Source organism: Bubalus kerabau, chromosome 11 (genome assembly GCF_029407905.1).
Source record: "Bubalus kerabau isolate K-KA32 ecotype Philippines breed swamp buffalo chromosome 11, PCC_UOA_SB_1v2, whole genome shotgun sequence".
NCBI classification, from domain to species: Eukaryota; Metazoa; Chordata; class Mammalia; order Artiodactyla; family Bovidae; genus Bubalus; species Bubalus kerabau.
This window is the reverse complement of record NC_073634.1, coordinates 51,483,423-51,505,296: the sequence shown is the minus strand read 5'-3', so window position 1 is coordinate 51,505,296 and position 21,874 is coordinate 51,483,423. Positions and strand designations below refer to the sequence as shown.

The window sequence follows — 21,874 nt, the reverse complement described above, 5'->3', positions numbered from 1 at the left end:
CTGTGCTTCCAGTGATCTGAGTGAAGGCTTGTGAAAAGGACTGAAGTGTTGCCTTGACGTGATTGCCTGTTGATGGTAATCAAGTCATCATGTAAGTGTACCTGGTCATGATGCAAAGCTGTTCTACTGCTGGTAACAGGATCTGCTATGAGACAGCAGTCATTAGTGTGGACGGGTGAGGCGAGGTTTATGGAGTCATTTCGATCTTAGTGGTGGAGTGGCAGTATACCAGAGAAATGGGCTTATTTCTTTGAGATAAGGCAGTGTGCTAGGGCATGCGATGCTGAAATGAAAGGTACGAAAAGGAGGGTGGGAGGTGCTGAAGGAGTCTCCAGCCTGGCTCGGGAAGGAGACTTACCTGTAAAAGAGTGCTGTCTAGCTGACCTGCACACCATGGGCTTTACAAAAGATTTTAGAAAGGTCAAACCCAAGAACAAACCCACTTGATCGAGCTCAGAGACTTGAGGGACTTCCCTGGTGGTAGAGTGATTAAGAATCCACCTGCCAATTCAGAGGACATGGGTTTGATCCCTGGGCCAGAAGATTCCACATGCAGCTGAGCCACTAAGCCTGTGCACCACATACTGAGCCTGGGAGCTGGAGCTAGAGAGTAGCTGCTGCTATCCACAACTACAGAAAACCCTCCAGCAGCAACGAAGAACTAGCACGCCCAAAATTAACCCCAACCCAGGCCAAAACAAGTCTACTGGATTCCCAAATCAAAGGACATTAGATGCCATGTAGACTTGAATGTAACAATCATTAGCTGGTTATCAGTTCAGTTGCTCATTCGTGTTCAACTCTGCAGCATGCCATAGACTGCAGCACACCAGGTTTCCCTGTCCATCACCAACTCCTGGAGTTTACCCAAATTGGTGTCCACTGAGTCGGTGATGCCATCCAACCATCTCATCCTCTGTACCCTTCTCCCATCTTCAGTCTTTCCCAGCATCGGAGTCTTTTTAGACGAGTCAGCTCTTTGCATCAGGTGGCCAAAGTACTGGAGTTTCAGCTTCAACATCAGTCCTTCCAAATGAACACCCAGGACTGAGCTCCTTTAGGATGGACTGGTTGGGTCTCCTTGCAGTCCAAGGGACTGTCAAGAGTCTTCTCCCAGCACAACAGTTCAAAAGCATAAATTCTTTGGTGCTCAGCCTTCTTTATAGTCCAACTCTCACATCCATACATGACCACTGGAAAAACCATAGCCTTGACTAGACGGACCTTTGTTGGCAAAGTAATGTCTCTGCTTTTTAATATGCTGTCTAGGTTGGTCATAACTTTCCTGCCAAGGAGTAAGCATCTTTTAATTTCACGGCTGCAGTCACCATTTGCAGTGATTTTGGAGCCCAAAACAATAAAGTCTGCCACTGTTTCTCCATCTATTTGCCACGAAGTGATGGGGCCAGACGCCATGATCTTAGCTTTCTGAATGTTGAGCTTTAAGCCAACTTTTTCACTCTCCTCTTTCATAAGGCTCTTTAGTTCTTCACTTTCTGCCATAAGGGTGGTGTCATCTGCATATCTGAGGTTATTGATATTTCTCCCAGCAATCTTGATCCCAGCTTGTGCTTCATCCAGCCCAGCGTTTCTCATGATGTACTCTGCATGTAAGTTAAATAAATGAAGCAAAAGTAGATGTTGTTCTGAAACTCTTGCTTTTTCGATGATCCAGCTGATGTTGGCAATTTGATATCTGATTCCTCTGCCTTTTCTAAATCCAGCTTGAAAATCTGGAACTTCACAGTTCACATACTGTTGAAGCCTGGCCTGGGGAATTTTGAGCATTACTTCGCTAGTGTGTGAGATGAGTGCAACTGTGCAGTAAATTGAGCATTCTTTGGGATTGGAATGAAAACTGACTTCTTCCAGTCCTGTGGCCACTGCTGAGTTTTCCAGATTGCTGGCATATTGAGTGTAGCACTTGAAATTAGCATCATCTTTTACGATTTGAAACAGCTCAACTGGAATTCCATCACCTCCACTAGCTTTTTTCATAGTGATGCTTCCTAAGGCCCACTTGACTTCACATTCCAGGATGTCTGGCTCTATGTGAGTGATTACACCATCGTGGTTATCTGGGTCCTTAAGATCTTTTTTGTATAGTTCTTCTCTGTATTCCTGCCACCTCTTCTTAATATCTTCTGCTTCTGTTAGGTCCATACCATTTCTGTCCTTAATTTTGCCCATCTTTGCACGAAACGTTCCCTTGGTATCTCTAATTTTCTTGAAGAGATCTCTAGTCTTTCCCATTCTATTGTTTTCCTGTTTCTTTGCACTGATCACTGAGGAAGGCTTTCTTATTTCTCCTCACTATTCTTTGGAACTCTGCATTCACATGCTTGTATCTTTCCTTTTCTCCTTTGCCTTTTGCTTCTCAGCTATTTGTAAGGCCTCATCAGACCACCATTTTGCCTTTTTGCATTTCTTTTTCTTGGGGATGGTCTTGATCACTGCATCCTGTACAATGTCACAAACCTCTGTCCATAGTTCTTCACACACTCTATCAGATCTAATCCCTTGAATCTATTTTGTCACTTCCACTGTATAATCATATGGGATTTGATTTAGGCCAAACCTGAATGGTCTCATGGTTTTCCCTACTTTCTTCAATTTAAGTCTGAATTTGGCAATAAGGAAGAGTTCATCATCTGAGCCACAGTCAGTTCCTGGTCTTTTTTTTTTTTTTTTTTTTTTTTTTTGCTGACTATATAAAGCTGCTCCATCTCCGGCTGCAAAGAATATAATCAATCTGATTTCGGTATTGACCATCTGGTTACGTCCATGTGTAGTCTTCTCTTGTGTTGTTGGAAGAGGGTGTTTGCTATGACCAGTGCATTCTCTTGGCAAAACTCTTAGCCTTTGACCTGCTTCATTTTGTACCCAAGGCCAAATTTGCGTTACTCCAGGTATTTCTTGACTTCCTACTTTTGCATTCCAGTCCCCTATAATGAAGAGGACATCTTTTTTGGGTGTTAGTTCTAGAAGGTCTTGTAGGTCTTCATAAAACTGTTCGACTTCAACTTCTTCAGCATTACTGGCTGGGGCACAGACTTGGATTACTGTGATATTGAATGGTTTTCCTTGGAAACGAACAGAGAACATTCTGTCGTTTTTGAGATTGCATCCAAGTACTGAATTTTGGACTCTCTTGTTGACTATGAGGGCTACTCCATTTCTTCCTGCCCACAATAGTAGATATAATGGTCATCTGAGTTAAATTCACCCATTCCAGTCCATTTTAGTTTACTGATTCCTAAAATGTCAATGTTCACTCTTGCCATCTCGTTTGACCACTTCCAATTTGCCTTGATTCATGGACTTAACGCTCCAGGTTCCTATGCAATATTGCTCTTTACAGCATCGGACTTTACTTCCATCACCTGTCACATCCACAACTGGGTGTTGTTTTTGCTTTGGCTCCCTTTTCATTCTTTCTGGAGTTATTTCTCCATTCTTCTCCAGTGGCATATTGAGCCCCTACCAATCTGGGGAGTTCATCTTTCAGTGTCATACCTTTTTGCCTTTTCATACTGTTCATTTAACAATCATCAGCTGGTATACTCCTGCAGAAATATATAATTAATTCTCATTTTTTCATGATTTCCAGGTATGTTGCTTAGATTAAAATGCCTCTTCAATAATCTGTTTATGAACAGACACCTCCACAAAATTATGATTTTGGAAAAAAATGTTGACAATAATTTCATGAAATGAAAAATAAAAGATAAAACATTTGTTAATGCTTACCCACTAGGAAATTGTTCTAGTCTTCAGAGAAGCAAGGTAAGCAAGTTCTCTGGGTTTTACAGCAATCCAGTTTAAATCCCTTTAAGATTCCAGGCTTACCACCCCACTTCATTTGGAGAGATTCACAGTCCACACACCAAATAGGAGCAAGGGCAGCTATTAGGGTGTCAGAACTCAGAGCCAGGAACGCTTCTGAGGGCTGTGGCATTAATTTGTGGGTAGAGAGGAGACCAACATTTCTCTAATGCCACAGACCAGAACAGAGTGCATCACAAGTAGAAAAGAGGGACTTCCCTGGTAGTCCAGTAACTAAGATGCCACGTTCCCAATGCACAGAGCCCAGATTCGATCCTGGGTCAGGAAATAAGATCCCATGTGCCCCAACTAAGAGTTTGCATGACACAATTAAAGATCCCACATGTCACAACCAAGACCTGGTGCAGCCAAATAAACGATGCTAACAATAAAAAAGGAGTGGTTCCAGAAACTTTCAGGTACACATGCACGTAAGGGTGTGTGTGAATGTGCGCCCCGGTGTGAAACAGTTTTTCCCCATGGTAGCAATCAAAATTTGGGTTATACACTATTTCTAGTGCCTTCGAATCACTGGAATGATATATTTCCAATTACAAATATAGTGCCATTTTGGCTTATCTATATAACCCAACTCACAGCCTAGAAACAGCACCCAGGAGTTCCTACTTCTGCTGTTGCTGCTTCTTAAGGAAATTTTCTATATACACAACAAACCAGAAATGGTACTTTTTGAAACTGGATAAGCTACTCAGTTTTCATCTTTTTATTTTATTCAGTTTGCTCCAAGGGCAAAATCAATAGTAATAGTGATCACAAACATTATTTTGACTGGCTCACCAGCCTGATCAGTAAAACCTGAAAAACAGAAAATGTTACACAAGTTGCAAATAAAATACTCCTGGAGTTGACTGACATGATAGCAAGTGGAAATAATATAAATGCAACAGGTGTTAACATTTGGAACAGTACTTGTAACTTTCTCACTTCTAGACAATTCTAAGACCCTGTTGCAAACCCTTCAGGTATTACTGCCGATTTCCTCTGATATAGAACATGACTTTACGGGACTCTTCCTAGGCCTTCCTGCTGTTGCACTTGAGTGGTCCCTATCCCCACAGCACTGGCATATGCTGTCAGGATCTCCACTATCTGCCTGGTTTCCAGGGTCAGGCGGGCTTCCTTCAGCCAGCCCTGGGCTGCTCGTCTGGACTCCCCCTTCAGCTGATTGACGAACTTTGCTGCCAGCTCCAGGTCGCCGTGCTCAAGGCAATAGGAGGCGTATGACAGGAGCGTAAACGTATCTGCATCCTCGGGGCAGAGCTCTGCTGGCGGCTTCAGCTGCTGAGGGGGGAACAGGAGCAGGGACTGTAAGTAGGAGAGGAAGTACTGGTATAAGCTATTTCTGGTCTCATCGATCATGGCTACCCTGCGGGCCAGTTTCTGGACGGCATAGAAACGGACTCTAAGGGTCTCTTCACTGTACACCCCACGGGTCAGGGACTCTGGAGGGAGGGCCGCGGTTAGCGCCTGGGCAAATTCACTATCGGAGCAGCTGGCTCGGATGGCCTCAACCGCACTGCCCAGGGGAACCGTGGGCAGGTCTGCAGACGCCGTCTTCATGCGGTACCTCAGGGCCTCCACTGAGAGCCAGAGCTGGTGCACTTTTCGGGCCTCCTCCTCAGCAACTGCATGACCTACAGAAAAAGACAGAGACTGTTTTCCCCACTTGACTACAAGTCCTTCTCATACATGCAGAGAACTGATGCACCTTCAATAAGCTGAGTCCACAAAAGGGGAAGACAGGGCTGGACAGAGCCTCTGCCTCGCCCATCCCACCACTTGCTTCTGGCGCAGTCTTTCCTAGCCGGCCTCTTCACATGAGGCCACCAGGCACGACATACTTGGCTGAGGACTTGGTGGTGGGGGTGGTTTTTTGTACACAAATTTTCATCACAACTTTATTTGTAATCACTGGAAACAACCCAATGTCCATCAGTGGTTGAGGACTCGTTTTGACTACAACCCTGGAGGGAGTGGGGCAGAAGGATGTACACAGGTGAGCCTCCCTTCCCTCTCCCTGTGACATCTGGGACAATGGATGGTATCTAATTCAGATATGTTTATCTCCAGAAATGTTTTGAGAAAGAGACATACCTCTTAATCTAGGCTAAGACTTCTACTAAGGCCATCAGAAACTTCCTGCAAAGGAATGGAAGGCAACTGGATCCTGAAATTTTATGAGTACTCAGTTTGTTCTACTAATCTGACAAAAAAAAGGTTCCATCACACCCCAAAGAAGCCCCTTTCATTAATAACACCTTCACTGTCAGGACATTTCCCTCTCAGTGCGGCCCGTGGAGGCCTCAGTATAACTACTGTCCATCTGGTGCGTGGAACAGCAAATCACCCCCAGCTAACCCTGTGACAGCAGGGCTGGGCGTGGGGCAGCAGAGCCTTGAGGGTGAGCATGCCACAACACTGACCTCTTCTCCACTTGGTGTGTGGGACACAACCAAAGTGTGTAGGGTAAACTGCCATGTAAATGGTGACCTCATGCTGGTCACATAATGAGTATAACTGCAAGGTATTTTAGGTTTAAGTTTTAGATTCCTTAAGTTTTAGGCTTCCCTGGTGGCTCAGATGGTAAAGAATTTGCCTGCAATGCGGGAATCCTGAGTTCAATCCCTGGGTCAGGAAGATCCCCTGGAGGAGGCCATGGCAACCCACTCTAGTATTCTTGCCTGAGAGTCCATGAACAGATGAGTCTGGTAGGCTACAGGCCATGGGGTCACAAAGAACTGGACACAACTCAGTGACCAACACTTTAACTTTTAGATTCCTTTAAGTTCCCTCTCACAGCACTGTAATCCAAACTTAACCAAATCTGACGCTAATTTTCTAAGAAATGAATACAACTTATTAGAGTGATTTTGGCATCTTCATTCCCTAGTGTCAATGCAGGTACACCATTATCCTCGTAACGAGAATTTACTCTAAGAAGTAGGGCTGAATGAAGTCAGCTGTAAGAGGTTCCACGTGCTTACTCTGAACAGCCTGCTCGATTCCTCTCAGTCTGGCATAGGCAGTGTTTATATCCAGAGTAAAGTTGTCAACCTGCTCCTGGCTGAGCCGACGAAACTGTAATTCTTGTTCAGCAAGTTTCTCAGACAGGTCCTGAAAGTATAAATAGTTGACCAAAAAAAGTGATGTTACCTCCATGTATGTCACTTATTGGGTCACTAAGTCTTCCAACAACTGCTATGTTCAAAAGCAAAGACGGCCTTTATCTCAAAACAGGTGTCATGAAACTCCTACATTGTGTGTCAAGTTTCAAAAATTTCTTAAAATTTATATCTGATGTTTAATTTTAATCTTCTACAAATTTACTGGTGGAACCTAATATTAAGAGGAGGAAGACCAGAAGGAAGAAGTCTATTAAAATGAGAAAATGACAACTTTAGAAAATAAGGTAACTATATAGCCACCCATATTTACATTCAGTTCAGTATCTTCTTCTTTGAGTTCATTTTTTTCTCAGAAAAATACATAACAAATAGAATTTAAAGTAATACACCTTTTCCTATCGGCATAAATTTCAATTTTCCAGAAGCTTTCCTTACTTAGAAAACCTCATTCCCTTCTTGTGAGACAAGATAATAAGTTAATGTATTATAAATGGCCTGAGTAGAAACTAATTATGAAAGGTATCCTCATGATTTGCTGTATTTCCAAACTTCACCTCTCTCAGATGTTTCCTCAGATATAAAAATCTGAGAACTACTACGTAATCCACAGAGTTTGTGGAGATAAAGCAGGAAATACATGTCTCAAGTATCATTACCTGCATACCTGAAATCCCTGTACCAACACTCCTTAAAGCTCTGAAGTCTCCAAATGATTAGGACATAGATATAAAACACATATCTGATCAGTAACACACCGGTACACCTTAATGTAAAAAGGAGCAGATTTGCAAATATACAAAAGCCCACCACTTCACCTACCCACCCCCCAACCAGGACTTCCCTGGTGGTCCAGTGGTTAAGAATCTGCCTTGCAATGCTGGGCACTAGGGTTTGATCCCTGGTCAGGGAACTAAGATCCCACATGCTGAGGAGCAACTAAATCTGCTTGCCGTAACTACTGATCCTGCACACCACAACTAGAGTCTGCGAGCCTCACAAAGATCCCACATGCTGCAACTAAGACCCAACGCAGCGAAATCAATGAATATTTACATGACAAAAAAGCTCCGCCTTCCCCTGCACTCCATGATGGGTACCATTAGAAACTTTGCTCCATGCTTCCACACCTCATATGAAAGGACGTGGAAATGTTAGATGAAAGCAGAGACTGTTTATAACATAAATGGGAAAAGAAGGTTGAAGAGGAGACAATGCTTTACAACAGGTCCTCACCTGCTCAAACTCATACTTCAGTTCCTGCTCTTGGACCCTAAGGACGTCTCGTAAGTGATCAGTGTGGGCAGCAGCCTGCCGGCGAAGCTGGGTTCTCATTTCATTCTCCATGGCGTCTCTGACTTCCTCTACCTGTGAAGCCAAGCACAGTAATGAGGAGTTCTCAAATCTGCACAAATGCTTAAGCAAACGAGAAAGACCAGTAACCACGATGATGGCAACTTCTTGGTCTGGAACCCCTATGATTGGCCGTGAATGTGAACACACTCTATACTTCGAATGCTAATATGAATCAGACAGCTAAGTGTGGAAAAGCGACTCATATAAGGTCACACAGCTATGTCATATGGCTATAGCAAAATCAGATTCAAATAGGGGCTTCTTTGACCCCTCCCTCAAACTTGTGTTTCTTCCATATCACCAGGCTGTCTCCAAAACACTGTCATTTCCTGAATCACAAACTCCCCTGGGAATTAAGAAATCCAAGCTCATAGAAAAAACAACTATAAAGATTTGAGATCAAACACAGCTTCACTGCAACTATCTGTGTGCCCTCAGGGAAATTATTCATCTTCTGTCTCCATTTTCTCCTCTGTGAATAATAATGCCTACCACGCAGAAGTGTTAAGAAAATTAACAAATATCTGGCAGTTATTGAACACAATCTCTCTCAACAAAGAAAGCTGCTCTGAAACTGCTGATTTTCATATGAATTTAGATTCACACAGGCCAAATCAAGGCAAAACTGAAAAGTCTATCAAGTCTGGCTTAATAATTAGACATGGATCATGCTACAAATTACTTAACACTAATTACCTGGAATTCATAACTTTTCTCAGAAACAATACAGTTAATGAATGAATCCATTAAGTCAATGGATAAATATTTATGAAGTACCAGTCCTGTGCCAGGTACTGCCCACTATAAGCGTGAATGAAATGGTGCTCAAGGTAGACAAACTTCTTGCACTATTGCCAAGGTATATATTTCAAGAGGAATGAATGACATCTCAGACTGTGATCCTTGTTTTTAAGAAAATAAATAGGGCAACAGACAAAAAAGTAATACAGAGGCTCTACTTTAGAGGGAAGGGAATAGGAATGGGCTGTTGTTGGTCAGTCACTCAGTCGTGTCCAACTCTTTGCAACCCCATGGACTGCAGCACACCAGGCCTCCCTGTCCATTACCAACTCCCGGAGTTTGCTCAAACTCATGTCCATTGAGTTGGTGATGCCATCCAACCATCTCATCCTCTACTACCCTCTTCTCCTTCTGCCTTCAAAAAGATGTCGTCAAGGCACCAAAACAATATCAATAAAAAAACTCAGGGAACCTGTGAAATAAAACAAGTAAGGGAAGCCTGGCTCACAGCAAACAGGAATGAGATCAAGGGCTTTCCAGGTATAAGTTATGAATTTGGATTTTATATTAAATGCAGTGGGCAGTCAGTGGAGAATTTGCAGCAGCACAGTGTCTGATGAGAATATATTTTATAAATAAAGACCATCTGCCTGTATAAACAAAGAAAGATGGGTATGCAAACAGGGAACCACCTGTCAAGAAGACAATGTGGACTAAGGTGGTGGTAACTGAGAGAGAAACTAGTGGAGAGTTTGGGGATTTACTCTTGATGCAGAGCTTGGTAGACTCTCAATGGCCTGAATGCGAAAGTTGATGGAGGAACAACTAACTGAGCACGATTTCTAGCTTGATTAACTGAGTGCATGGAGATTTATTTAGAGAAAAACAAGCTGAGGGGCTGGAAAACAGGTTGCACAGAATCAAGAAATTTGTTTTGAACATGAAATGACTACTGAAAATCCAGCTGGGAGTCATCAAGTCAGCCCAAGAAACCACAGCAGAGGTCAGAGCCTGCAAAATAAATGTCAGTGACATTGGCCACAGGACTAGCTAAGAGCACCTGGAGGCAGCAAAATGGATAAAAGGTTTCAGGACAATGTAAATGCACGCTGATATTTGAAAGGCTGAGCAACAGAGGCCAAAGAGTGTCAGCAAGGTGGGGGAAGGGCCGGCAGAGTGTGGTATCTGGCAGTCTGAGGAAGAAAGCAGTTTTAGAAGTAAGTGGTCAGAGAATACCCGAAGGTAGAATGAGTAGCAAGGTTCCTAATCAGTCAGTAGACACCTCTTTAATACACAATGTGCACAGGCAGAAGACCACAGCTATTTCATCCATGCTTAACTACCAACCACTCAGAAACACTCAGAGAAAAATATTCTCAGAATCCAACAGGGACTTCTGGGCTTCCCAGGTAGCTCAGTGGTAAAGAACCTGCCTGCCAATGCACGAGACATGGGTTCGATCTCTGGATTGGGGAGATCCCCTGGAGAAGGAAAAGGCAACCCACTCCAGTATTCTTGCCTGGGAAAGTCCATGGACAGAGGAGCCTGGCGGGCTACAGTTCCTGGGGTTGCAAGAGCCGGACACAACTGAGTGACTAAACAACAGACTCTTTCAACACTGCTTAAGGGGCTGAAAGGCTCCACTGGGAAAAGACAAGCTAGATAATCCTAGATGCTAGCAGCTCATTACTTTCTGGCACTTCTGCATCTGCTCAACATAAAGGCTCGCTGTTAGACTCGTCCTTTCCTAGAAGTTCTGACAAGAACAAGGGCAGAAGCTCCATTCAAAGGTGGGCTGGCCTAATTGACAGCTAGTATTCTGAAGTCAGTGACTGCTGCTATTATTTTCGAGAGGTAGATAATCAAGCTAGATTCACATAAATATTGGTTAACTTTACTCATTTCTTTACCTTTCTGTCCTGTTCAGCCTGTATCTCACTTCTGTGATGCTCTAATGCTTTTGCTACTGCAGAGTCGAACGCCCGCTTTTCCTCCAGCTTCTGTTTCTCCAAGGCTAAGGCAATGTGCTGCTTCTCTGTGGCTTTCTGTTCGGCCAGTGCTCTGTTCAGCTGGTCAATGCGGCGATGAGCATGAGCAATCAGGGCATTCAGGTCATCGGCAGACAGCTTGTCAGCTAAACCAAACCACATGAAAATGTCAATGATGCCACCCAAATCATACATCCAAGTAACTTGCCTCAACTAACTGCAATTTAATTTTCACAGCTAGAAAGAAAAGACATAAGGAGCTGACATTTCACAAGAGATACAGAGGCTGCAGTGTAATCAGAAATGCACAGCTCATGTCCAACTGGATATTTCCAATTCCAAGCAAAACTGTTCAGGGAGGCCTTCAAGTATAGAATCACTTTTTTTTTTCCAGTAACCCAAATCAGTAGTACTTCCAATCTAAACTAATTATAAACTGGCTTTATAATTCAATGTAATTTTGCCTCTCAGGACAAGCTTACATACACAATCATTTTCTTTCAAGCATAACAGGAATCCAAATAAAGATTCTTTTCTGCTAAAACTTGACTCAAATTCAAATTCTCTCACTTTTCCCTAATCAGAACTTTGTACTTTTTCTTACACAGGTAATATAATCCACGACAGAAATCTGCAGCCAGAGCTGTCCATCAGAACCATTTTTAGAGCTTTTCAAAATAATATTCAAAGATTTTGACTCTCTTTTTTTTTTTTCTTTCCCTATCTCACACTCCACAAGTGTTCTGAGATATTATCACAGGTTAACAATTACCGCTGTAACAGCAAAATAAAGAATATGGGAAATACTATATGACAAATGACGCAATTCCACAATTAAGTAAATCAAGAAGCAAAAAAAGAATAAGAGATTTATAGACCAAATTCAATATGTGTAGCTCCTTTAGATATTGATTTGATCAAAAAGAACTAAAAAGAACTCATTCTAGAAAGTGGGCTATTTGAACTCTGAAGCAACTTTGATAACACAAAGAATTATTGTTGAATGTGACAATGATTTGGTGATAACAGTAAAAAATACAGAAAGTTTTTACAAGTGAAAGAATATGATATTTGGGATTTGCTTCAACATAAGCTGGGGGAATAAATGAGACAAAACCAGCCAGGTGTTGGTAATTGCCAAAGTTGGGAGATGGATCCACAGGAGTTCATTACAATTTTCTTCTTCCTTTTTAATGTTTGAAATTTTATAAAATAAAAACTTAAAATATATATCTTCACATATATCACATCTACAGGTTTCTGATCACATGGTAAAAACATTTTTGTTCCTGAGAACATATGGATGACAAAAATATCCAAATTAGATTTATGGCATGCAACATATTTCTACTTTATATTAATTTTGATAGTTTAGTATGAGAATCACAGGCAAAATAAAGACTTGAGCCTTTTTAAGACTTAAAACACAAGTCTTTAAACATAAAATGCATGTAACTACTCACCTAGGTCAGAAATACCTACAAAGGAAAAGAACAACGGTTTGAGAAAAAGAAAGTACATGTATCAGTTATTAATCATTGTACAGAAATATCCAAAAGACAACAAGAAGGAACCAGAAGCCCGTAGTAGAAAAAGCACATTTTAGTACTGAAAAGCAAAATGATGAGTGTATTTCCTAAAAAAGTTTTAAAGGATCATAAAACAGTATAAATCAAGGTAAATTCTAACATTTCAGAAAATCAGAGAGTGAATGACACTGAAAGTAGTTTTGGTTTCTGGGGACTCATCTCTTTTCATGAAGCAATCAACTAAATTTTTACACAGGAACTACAATTCTCGTTTATTCCCCCACTTCACATTAGCCTGCAGGTTATTTCAGGAAGTCACAGTCCATTAAGTCAACCACTTAATCTGGTTCTCAATCAAAGAAACGGGGAGCTGACCCAGTGCTGCAGGAAGAACAGGCAAAGATGGACAAGGTAGTTTTGTCTCAACCTATTACCAGACTGAACTCTGTATATTTCTCCACTTAATCCTTTCATACAAATCCTGATTTTATTTTCTGCTTTGACGAGAAACTGCTATCTCCCTCCCTCTTAGGTGAGTCAACCACATGAAAAAAAAAAACTAACTTCATATCTGTTATTTTTTGACAGCCTTGATTCTACTTCTTGCCATTAAATCGTTCTGGTTGGCCTTGATGCCGTTAAAATCCCTGCACTGGCATTATTACCTGAGCTACTCAGACCAGCCCTGGTTCTGTGATGCAACTTCAACACCTTCACCCCAGAGAGACCTGTATCACTAGTTCTTCAAATGCTACCTGACGTTCAGTTTCTAAAAGACTCTGGCATTTAGAAAGTACTGTTTTGATCTTGTTGAGACTCCAGATCTCTGTGATTTTAGTCACACAGCGCTTCATGCAGATGTGACTACTCCCTGAAGTTACAATGTGTAATTGTTTAGCCACCCAATTCCCTGCAATCTAAGCAATTTGCAAGCTGAAGGCCAACAGCCTGAACTTCCCTTTTCACCTAACGTCCCAGGTGAGTTCTCAGTCAAGGCTGTCCCAGAGCAGTCACAAGGTATGCCTTAAGTAATTCATTATGAATATTTTTAAAGTGCCAAAGGTTTTCAATAATTTTATACAGAATAGGCAAATAGAGTCAAGGTTAAAATGTCACTTCACTCACTGAGATTCCAAATTACACTGGCTGGAATTTGTGTTCACCATTGCTAAACCCAGTGTGTCACCTGTCACAGGTATGACTGAAATAAAATGCTGAAAACACTATACTGCACATGAGATGAAATATGCATGCCAGAGGGGTTTAGACTAGAGAATGGAGCCAATAAGTTTAGATCTGATGATCAGCTGTTTTTAAAAAAAAAAAAAAACTGATAAAGTAAAATACCAACACTTCAGTTGCACTTACTCATCCCCTTCCACCCCGGCAAGACTTCTGGAGTAATACTGTCCAGCTCTCGTTTAAAGTCTTCCCGGGCTTGGACCACGAGCTCATGATACTGAGAAACGACCTTAGCCTCAGATTGAGCTGCCTGAACCTGAACAAATACAAGGGGTATGTGGTTAAAGTGAACAAAAAATACCATAAACACTCCAAAAAATATAAGTCATATTCATGTATTTATTTACATTTGGTTGTGAATATATAAGTAATACATAGAAAGAAATCTAAAGGTCAGAGAAAGGAATGTAAGTGTTGTCTTTGTTTCCATCTAATTCTGTTCAAATGCCAGGGATACGCCCTTTCCCATCTCCTTATGCCATTGTTCCTCTTTCTCTGGGTCATGGAAAAACTAACCACACAGATCAGAAGTGTAGACAAAAGAGATGCTACAAAATGGAAATCCATAAGCGGTAATGACCATGAGCAAACACTTACCTATTATAAAATGTATCAACAATACTGAACAACCCACTTCATGTCCAAAGCAAGTTTCTAAAATTAGTAACAACTAATATTCTTTTCCAGGGGAAGGGAGAAAGATGACAGGAATCTTAATATTTTCCTGAGTTCTTAAAAACCCCTTGACAAAAGAACTACATTAAAAAATAAAAAATACTTATAAAAGACCTGGAAAACACACCTTTTGGACCACATTATCCAGATCAATGATCATGTTGTGAAGCTTCCCCTCTGCAGCGGTTATATGAGATTTGGCCCCAGCAACCTCTTCTTTCTTTGCATTTTCAATTACACTTTTCATCTTCTCTAACTCTTCTCTAGAAACCAATAAAACAAAGGTTTAGTATTAATCCTTGCCAACTTTATTAAAAAAATTGAAATCAATATGAGTTACAATTAAGTCTATGAAACATTTAATTTGAAACAACTACTCAATGCTTTTTCATACTCAATAGGCAGAGAAGTTTTCCTCACCAACAACTGAAAACACCTCGGTTTTTTAGCACCTCAAGTTAGATTTAAAGAGTGGACCAGATGAGTAGCATGGTGTACAGGAAAAGACATAGGCTTCAGAACCCGGCAGACCTGGATTTAGCTCCCAGACCAGCCTCTCCTTTGTTGCTCACTCTGTCATAGGGATTAGAAGTAATTCATGAGCAGTGTACTGCACAGTACCTGCTACTGTGCTATCGAGAGCACTCAATAAATGGTAGCTTTTACAAGGATTAGGTTGATTCCCTTGCCAATGAGAGCTTGAGGAAGACAAAGGCAAGGGAGCAAATTGAAGAGCTCACTGAGCATAGAGTTGGGTCTTCGGGAGCCCTCTCGATTCAGGCTGGATGGACTATAATCTACAAACCACAAACACAGAACTCAGAGCCCTGACTCATGGTCTACTGATGTGATGAACATTATGCAGTCAATCTCCTAAAAGACATGCTGGCTTTATCAGAAAGCTTCCTTTTCTCTACCAATTATAAATATTATGTTGAGACAACAAAATTCTGAATGACAAATAACAGTTCCATAATGTTGATGAGAATCCATTTTCAAATATTAGGTTCCTGTTGACAGAGATTGAACTTATATTTGGATTGCTTGCTTGATTCTAGTTTTAGCCTACTTTCAGGAATCAAGGTCAAGGTAACATAAAACTAGACCTATTATATGCTAACTACTTTGGTAGTTAAGGCAAAGAGAGTGTGACACACTCCTTAAATTCTGATAAAACTGCTCAAGCCATCCCAGAAAAACCTTGAAATAATGGCAGAATCTCTGTAAACTATAGACATATCACCTAAGTAATATGCAAAGAAAATACAAAATTGTTTATGTAAGTTTCTGTCAAATTTATTTTGGCCAGATTATATATTTTATTCTCTCTCATCCTTTTAAATTTTCATGTTCCTAATACCAAAATACAGTACAGGTGGAGAAGGGAAGGGTTTCTCTGCCTCCTCTTTCTATGTAGACAGTACAAAGAAAACAGAGCCAAAAGAAAGCCACCAGGAGGCCCTAATTACTTGTCAAAGTCCATGAGTAATTACTTGGCTTTGAGAAGGGCATCAGCAGCCTCATCTACTGCCTTTCTGCGTTCCTTCAACGCGCCCTCCACTGTGCGCCACTGAGCTGACTTCTTGTCACCTGCAATCTAAACAAAAAGCTTTAGTTACGAACACATGAATAACTACTAGTACTGTCATAATAACATGACTAAATACAGAAAGTCAAAGGTTAAAAAAGTATACATAACATTTCTCCCTAAAAGGAACTCTTAATCTAATGTTCATGAAAGGTTCAAAGAAGTCCATGAATCAGCTCCCATCAACCAACCCACCAAAACTGTAAGCGTGTGTGCCAGTGCACAAGTACGCTCTAAGGAGAGAGAAGATTTTTGCTAGATTCTCAAAAGGAGATATGAAGCAGAAAAGATGATTAAGAACAACAACTTGTCATGAACTGTCTGTGGATTAAGTCTTTCTTCAACGAAGCACCAGTACTTAAAATTTTCTTACTTGGAGGTCTACTGAAATATTAGTAAGTATAATACAAAGTTTACACACTTGTGGGGTCTCTACTTCCCCAAAACATTACCCCCAAGAACGACTCTCCATAATCTTTAAGGAGAAAATCAAGTCTTGTCAAGAACCCCACTCCACCCTGAGCTGGTTTTACACCATGTGGACTTTATATAAATGTCTCCCTTGGAAATTCCTTAGGCAGGTTCAACATTTTTTGCTTCAGCATTGGAACTGACTGTCACCTTCTTCAGCTGAGCAGAGCTGGCTCATATTTACGGCTTATTATCATACCAAAAATAAAAACCACCTCTAGCAGAATAATCACACTCTGTGTAGGAAGATGCTCACACAAGAGTGTGTGAGAACCCTTGCAACTGAAGGCGTGGCACAGATGAGTCCAGCTTCCATCCTCCCCGTCACTCTGCATCATATAAACAATGAGCAGGATGCTATTTGCAACTGTTTCAACTCTTTAAAACTACTTTTAAAATTAGTTATAAACTATTTTAAATGACCTTCTTTCTCCCTTTCCTTTGCCAAGTAGATATAGGTTAAAGTAGTATATTATGTTTAGATTTGACAAAACCACCTTAGGGCTTATCTTCAAAGTACAGCTGACCCTTTAACAACACAGGTCTAAATTGCATGGGACCACTTATATGAAGATCTTTTTTCAGCAGAGCACTACACAATCCACAGCTGGCTCAATCCTCAGATGCAGAAGGGCCAATTATGAGACAAGCATCCCTGAATTGTGGTATCCCTGGCTGATACTGGACCCAACCCCCTGTACATACTGACGGGTGACTATACACTATACCAGGACCTTTGTGAAAAACAGGAACATATTAAATTACCAGAAAATAAAATATTTATTGTCAAGGAAAAAAATGACTAAAGTAGTTCAATAATTATAGTTGACAAGTCACTAAAGAGAGTCACCACAAGGGCTGCTACACACCCAAAACATGAGTGCTCTCTGAGTTAGGTGTCCTGGGCCTTGGATGACCATCCTGTATCTTCCCCTGTCAGAAACACAAGTGGCTTTGCCTCTGCAGCCCTAGGCCTGCTACTTGAAGGGGAAGAGGACTCAGTAATGCCTCTGCTTTGGATCATTCACAAGCAATTCTCAACCTTATGTTCCCCTTGACATCAAGTGTGATCTTGATTTTAAAGGTACTTTCATTATCAACAGAAAGTTTAAACAACCAAGTTCCTTAAGGCAGGATTAACCTGGCCACTGGACCACTGTGGCAGTCTGAGGAAGCCTCTCTGAATAACATTTGTAAATGCTTAATATGAAACTACGAGATTACAAAGGAGCCCAATTACACTGAAATTTGATCAAAAAAATATGTATTTTTTAATTCTGTGACACACAAACCAAGATTTAGTGGCAGGACTAATAAATACCCTAATCTAGAAGTAGTGATGAGCATAAATGATATTTCAACAGTCTGTAAGTACCCATAATGTGATAGGAAAATACTTGTGCTCTCTCTTGGTAATAAAGTTATGAATATTACTAACACTACTGCTTTTGTTGTCAATATTCATAAATGAAGGAAAAGCTTTTGAGGCTAGTGAAAATAAAGATATTTTCCATCCAAGTTTAATGAGCCCCTGAATTCTATCCACAGATTTGACCCTAGGTTAAGAATTGCTTTTAGAAGAAATACTTGGTACTTTCTTTTTTACCTTTGTATTTCACTTTTGAACTTTTTATGTTTTATATAGATTGTTGTAAAGTAACAAAACAAAGTCATTTCATGGTGCAAATAATCAAGTTGAGGTTTAGGTAAACTACCACTCTACCCATCTTGCAAAATAAAATATACCAAGAAAGCATGCTGGGGTTTCCCTGGTGGTACAGCAGTTAAGAATCCACCTGCCAATTCAGGGACACAGGTTCGATCCCCAGCCTGGGAAGATCATGCCTCAGAAAAACTAAGCCCATGGGCCACAACTACTGACCCTGTGCTCCAGACCCCAGGAGCTACCAACTACTGAGCCCCTGTGCTGTAACTACTGAAGCCTGCAGCCCTAGAGCCTAGGCTCCACAACAAGAGAAGCCACTGCAAACAGAAGCCCACATACCACAACTAGAGTGCAGTCCCTGCTTGCCACAACTAGAGAAAAGCCCGCACAGCAATGAAGACCTAGCACAGCCAAAAATAAATAAATTTTTTCAATTACTAAAAAAAAAAAGAAAGGATGCTGGTTTGGGCCATGTCAGTATCTTTTCATGTGCAAAAAATTTTACAAGACTTTACTGTATGCTGTTATAAGACCTTGATATTATACTAGGATAACTCTTCATAACTATCCCAAATAGACTCATGAATCATGTAAGTGACAATGACATATCTGGGGGCCAAAATGTTTCTCCCTCTACTAGTAGAGATCCAAAGATAAGCTGTCCTATAAAACAGACACCAGATTCCCCTACGATCCTCTGGTCCAACAGTTTACAGGCACTGCCTTTTAGAAAGTAACTCAGTATATATTATAGAGTGAGCCTACATGTACCTACAGCTTTTTACTAGAAGAAACAGAGCTGGGATCAATTTTTAACATTCCAAAACTTGTACTCATACATTTTTCTGGATTATTTTGTTAACACCAGCTAACTATACCTAATCTGGTTAACTTCTACTATAAGGTATCCTTTAGTTGTAAAATCTTAATTATAATAGATTTTGTACTGTTCAAGCCACATGCACCACATGTTATATGTTCAGTGGGGAGAGGAAATACCCTCTTATGTATAGCCTTCCACCAAAGTAGTACCATGGACATTTTAAAGTTTCTAATCACTGTCCTTCTGAAAGAACTCACTTGGGTTCAAACTCAATTTCCTGATATCATGCAACTTTGAGCTTTCTCACATGTGTATAATCAGTATATTAAATATTCTCTGTGTGGTTTCTTAGAATGAACTTTAAGATTTAAGCTTTCTTCTTGGACTTTAAATAAACAGAATCTTCTTTTAATTTTTCCAAGGTTGTAGTTTCTTGGCTGTTTGCATCAAAAGTATAATTTAACTGCTTTGTGATGTATGTGCATATGCCTAAAGCAATGTAAAGTATATTTAACTTTTTAAAAAACCTCAGTCATTATGGCAAAATAACTTTAATGATGATGCAGAATCCTGATCCCTGAGATTTATTAGGTTCTCTACTTTATTTTATTCTTTAAATGACTTGATGTCAAGATGCATTTTTATACATTGAATAACTGAATGTAAAGGAAATTTACTAAGTCTCAGTATTACATTTTAACTAGTGTAATTACTTTATTCTTTGAAGTGTATAATGTAAATAATCAGCATAAGCATTTAAAGTAGCTAGTGTTTTGGGAACCCTGGGATCTCTGTATTATTTTTTACAACTGTGTATCCATCTCAAAGTATTTCACAAAAAAGTATATTTTAAAAAATGGTTGGCAATTTTAAAGCAAAAAAAAAAAAAAAAAAACCAAACAACAAATACATTCAAGCAGTATTAAAACATGAGAGCAAATCTGAACTAATCTTAATACCACATCATGGTTGTAAGATAAAGCACTATATATAATTCATTAAAAAGAAAATTTCAAGTTTTCTTTTTTTTTTCATTTTGCTTTGTTTTTCTAAAAAATCAATCATTCTAGTTTGCTTTCACTTAGTGAGAGAGAGCCCAACTTAGGAGGAAGAAATCACATGTAACATTCTTTGGGCCCACCTCAGAATCATCCATGGCTGCTTTCAGTATGTTCGCGTGGGCAGTGACAGCCTGCACCGCAGCATTCTGAGCCACAATAGCCTGCTGCGTGACGTAGGCAGTCTGGCTCAGGGCATCTTCTAAGCTCTTAGCTAATGCTGAAGTTAAAAAAAAAAAAGTTAAAAAGCAGATCCTTCCCCAGCGATTACTTTAACCTTTCCCTCTTTACCTGTTGAGTCTTGTGTCACATTTCCCCCCAAAATGAACAAACAAAATACAGTTTTAGAGAATCAAAGTTACACTTAAAAGTATGATAAAATTATTGAATCCAGGGACTTCCCTGGTAGTCCAATGGAGGGGGCACAGGTTCGATCCCTGGTCAGGGAACTAGATCCCACATGCTGCAACTAGGACCCGGTGTAGCCAAATAAATAAATTTTTTAAAAAAATTTATTGAATCCAGATGATCGATCTATGGGGTTATTATACTATTTTTACCTTTATGTATATCTGAATTTTTCGCAAATAAAACCTGTCCGGGATTTTCTATACACAAGGGAAAATCACAACAGGAAAGACAAATGTATGAAAGGATTGACGGTCACTTAAATAAGTTAGTACATAGTTTAGGAAATAGTCCAGAAAATTCTGTGAAAGCAATTATAACTACAAGGAAGAGCAAAAGGATAAACATGAAGATATAAAACAGGATGTCAAAATGAGTAAATGTGGGGGAGGGGAGTAAGAAAACAGATCTTTTAGAATGTGTTTGAGCTTTTATCACTATCAGCCTAACACAAGTACATATAGTAATGGGCTAACATACTGGAAAACCTGGGTAACCAAAAATAAAAAAACACGCCACAGATTCACAAACACCAAAAAGAAAGGAATTCATGCATAATACAAATGAAAACCATCAAATCACAAAAGTGAACACAGGAAGAAAGAAATAGGACATTAACTGGAAAATAAGGTTTAAAATGGAGATAAATACATATACATCAGTAATTATCTTAACGGTCAACAGACTGACTAGTCCTAACAAAAACAGAGTGCCAGTACAATGAGAAGTCTGCTCACCACAACTAGAGAACAGCCCACATGCAGCAGCAAAGGCCCAGCACCTAGAGGGGTGGGATGAGGAGGGCAGTAGGAGGGATGTTCAAGTGGGAGGGGACATGGGCAAACCTATGGCTGATTCATATTGATGTGTGGTAGAAACCAATGCATTATTTTAAAGTAATTATCCTTCAATTAAAATTAAAAAAAAAAAAAAAGACCCAGAATAGCCCAAAAAAAAAAAAAAAAAAAAAAAAAAAAAGAGAGAGTTACAGCTTGGATAATAAAACAAGAATCTACAATATGCTGCCTATAAAAGACCCACTTCAGGGTGAAAGATACACACAGATCGAAAGTGAAGGGATGGGGATGGAAAAAGATATTTTCATTTCATGTGAATGGAAACAAGAAAGCAACAGTAGCAATATTCATATCAGATGAAACAAACTTTAAAACAAAGGCCATAAAGGACAAAGATGAACACTATCTAATGATAAAAGGATCAATAGATGGAGAAAGAAATGGCAACCCACTCCAGTATTCTTGCCTAGAGAACCCCATGGACAAAAAAACCTGGGGGCCTATGATCCATGAGTTCACAACTTAGCGACTAGACCACAACAACCATAACAACAAACACACAAT

General features: G+C 40.1%; 1 protein-coding gene across 12 annotated transcripts in view; it reads right to left on the bottom strand.

The window, feature by feature from the left end:
• Positions 1–4,509: 4,509 nt before the first annotated feature.
• IMMT (inner membrane mitochondrial protein) overlaps positions 4,510–21,874 on the bottom strand; it is a 42,348-nt gene continuing 24,983 nt past the window's right edge. For 8 of the 12 annotated variants that reach the window (XM_055540313.1, XM_055540314.1, XM_055540306.1 and 5 more), the window contains 9 exons: positions 20,189–20,325; positions 15,993–16,096; positions 14,627–14,762; positions 13,951–14,080; positions 12,517–12,531; positions 10,976–11,199; positions 8,205–8,336; positions 6,831–6,960; positions 4,510–5,480 (listed from right to left, as the gene is read on the bottom strand). In XM_055540313.1, the coding sequence (XP_055396288.1) occupies positions 4,846–5,480; positions 6,831–6,960; positions 8,205–8,336; positions 10,976–11,199; positions 12,517–12,531; positions 13,951–14,080; positions 14,627–14,762; positions 15,993–16,096; positions 20,189–20,325 (1,643 nt within the window). In that variant the 3' untranslated portion in view covers positions 4,510–4,845. The remainder of the gene's footprint in view (positions 5,481–6,830; positions 6,961–8,204; positions 8,337–10,975; positions 11,200–12,516; positions 12,532–13,950; positions 14,081–14,626; positions 14,763–15,992; positions 16,097–20,188; positions 20,326–21,874) is intronic. The other 4 variants (XM_055540307.1, XM_055540309.1, XM_055540316.1 and 1 more) reach the window with 1 other exon arrangement.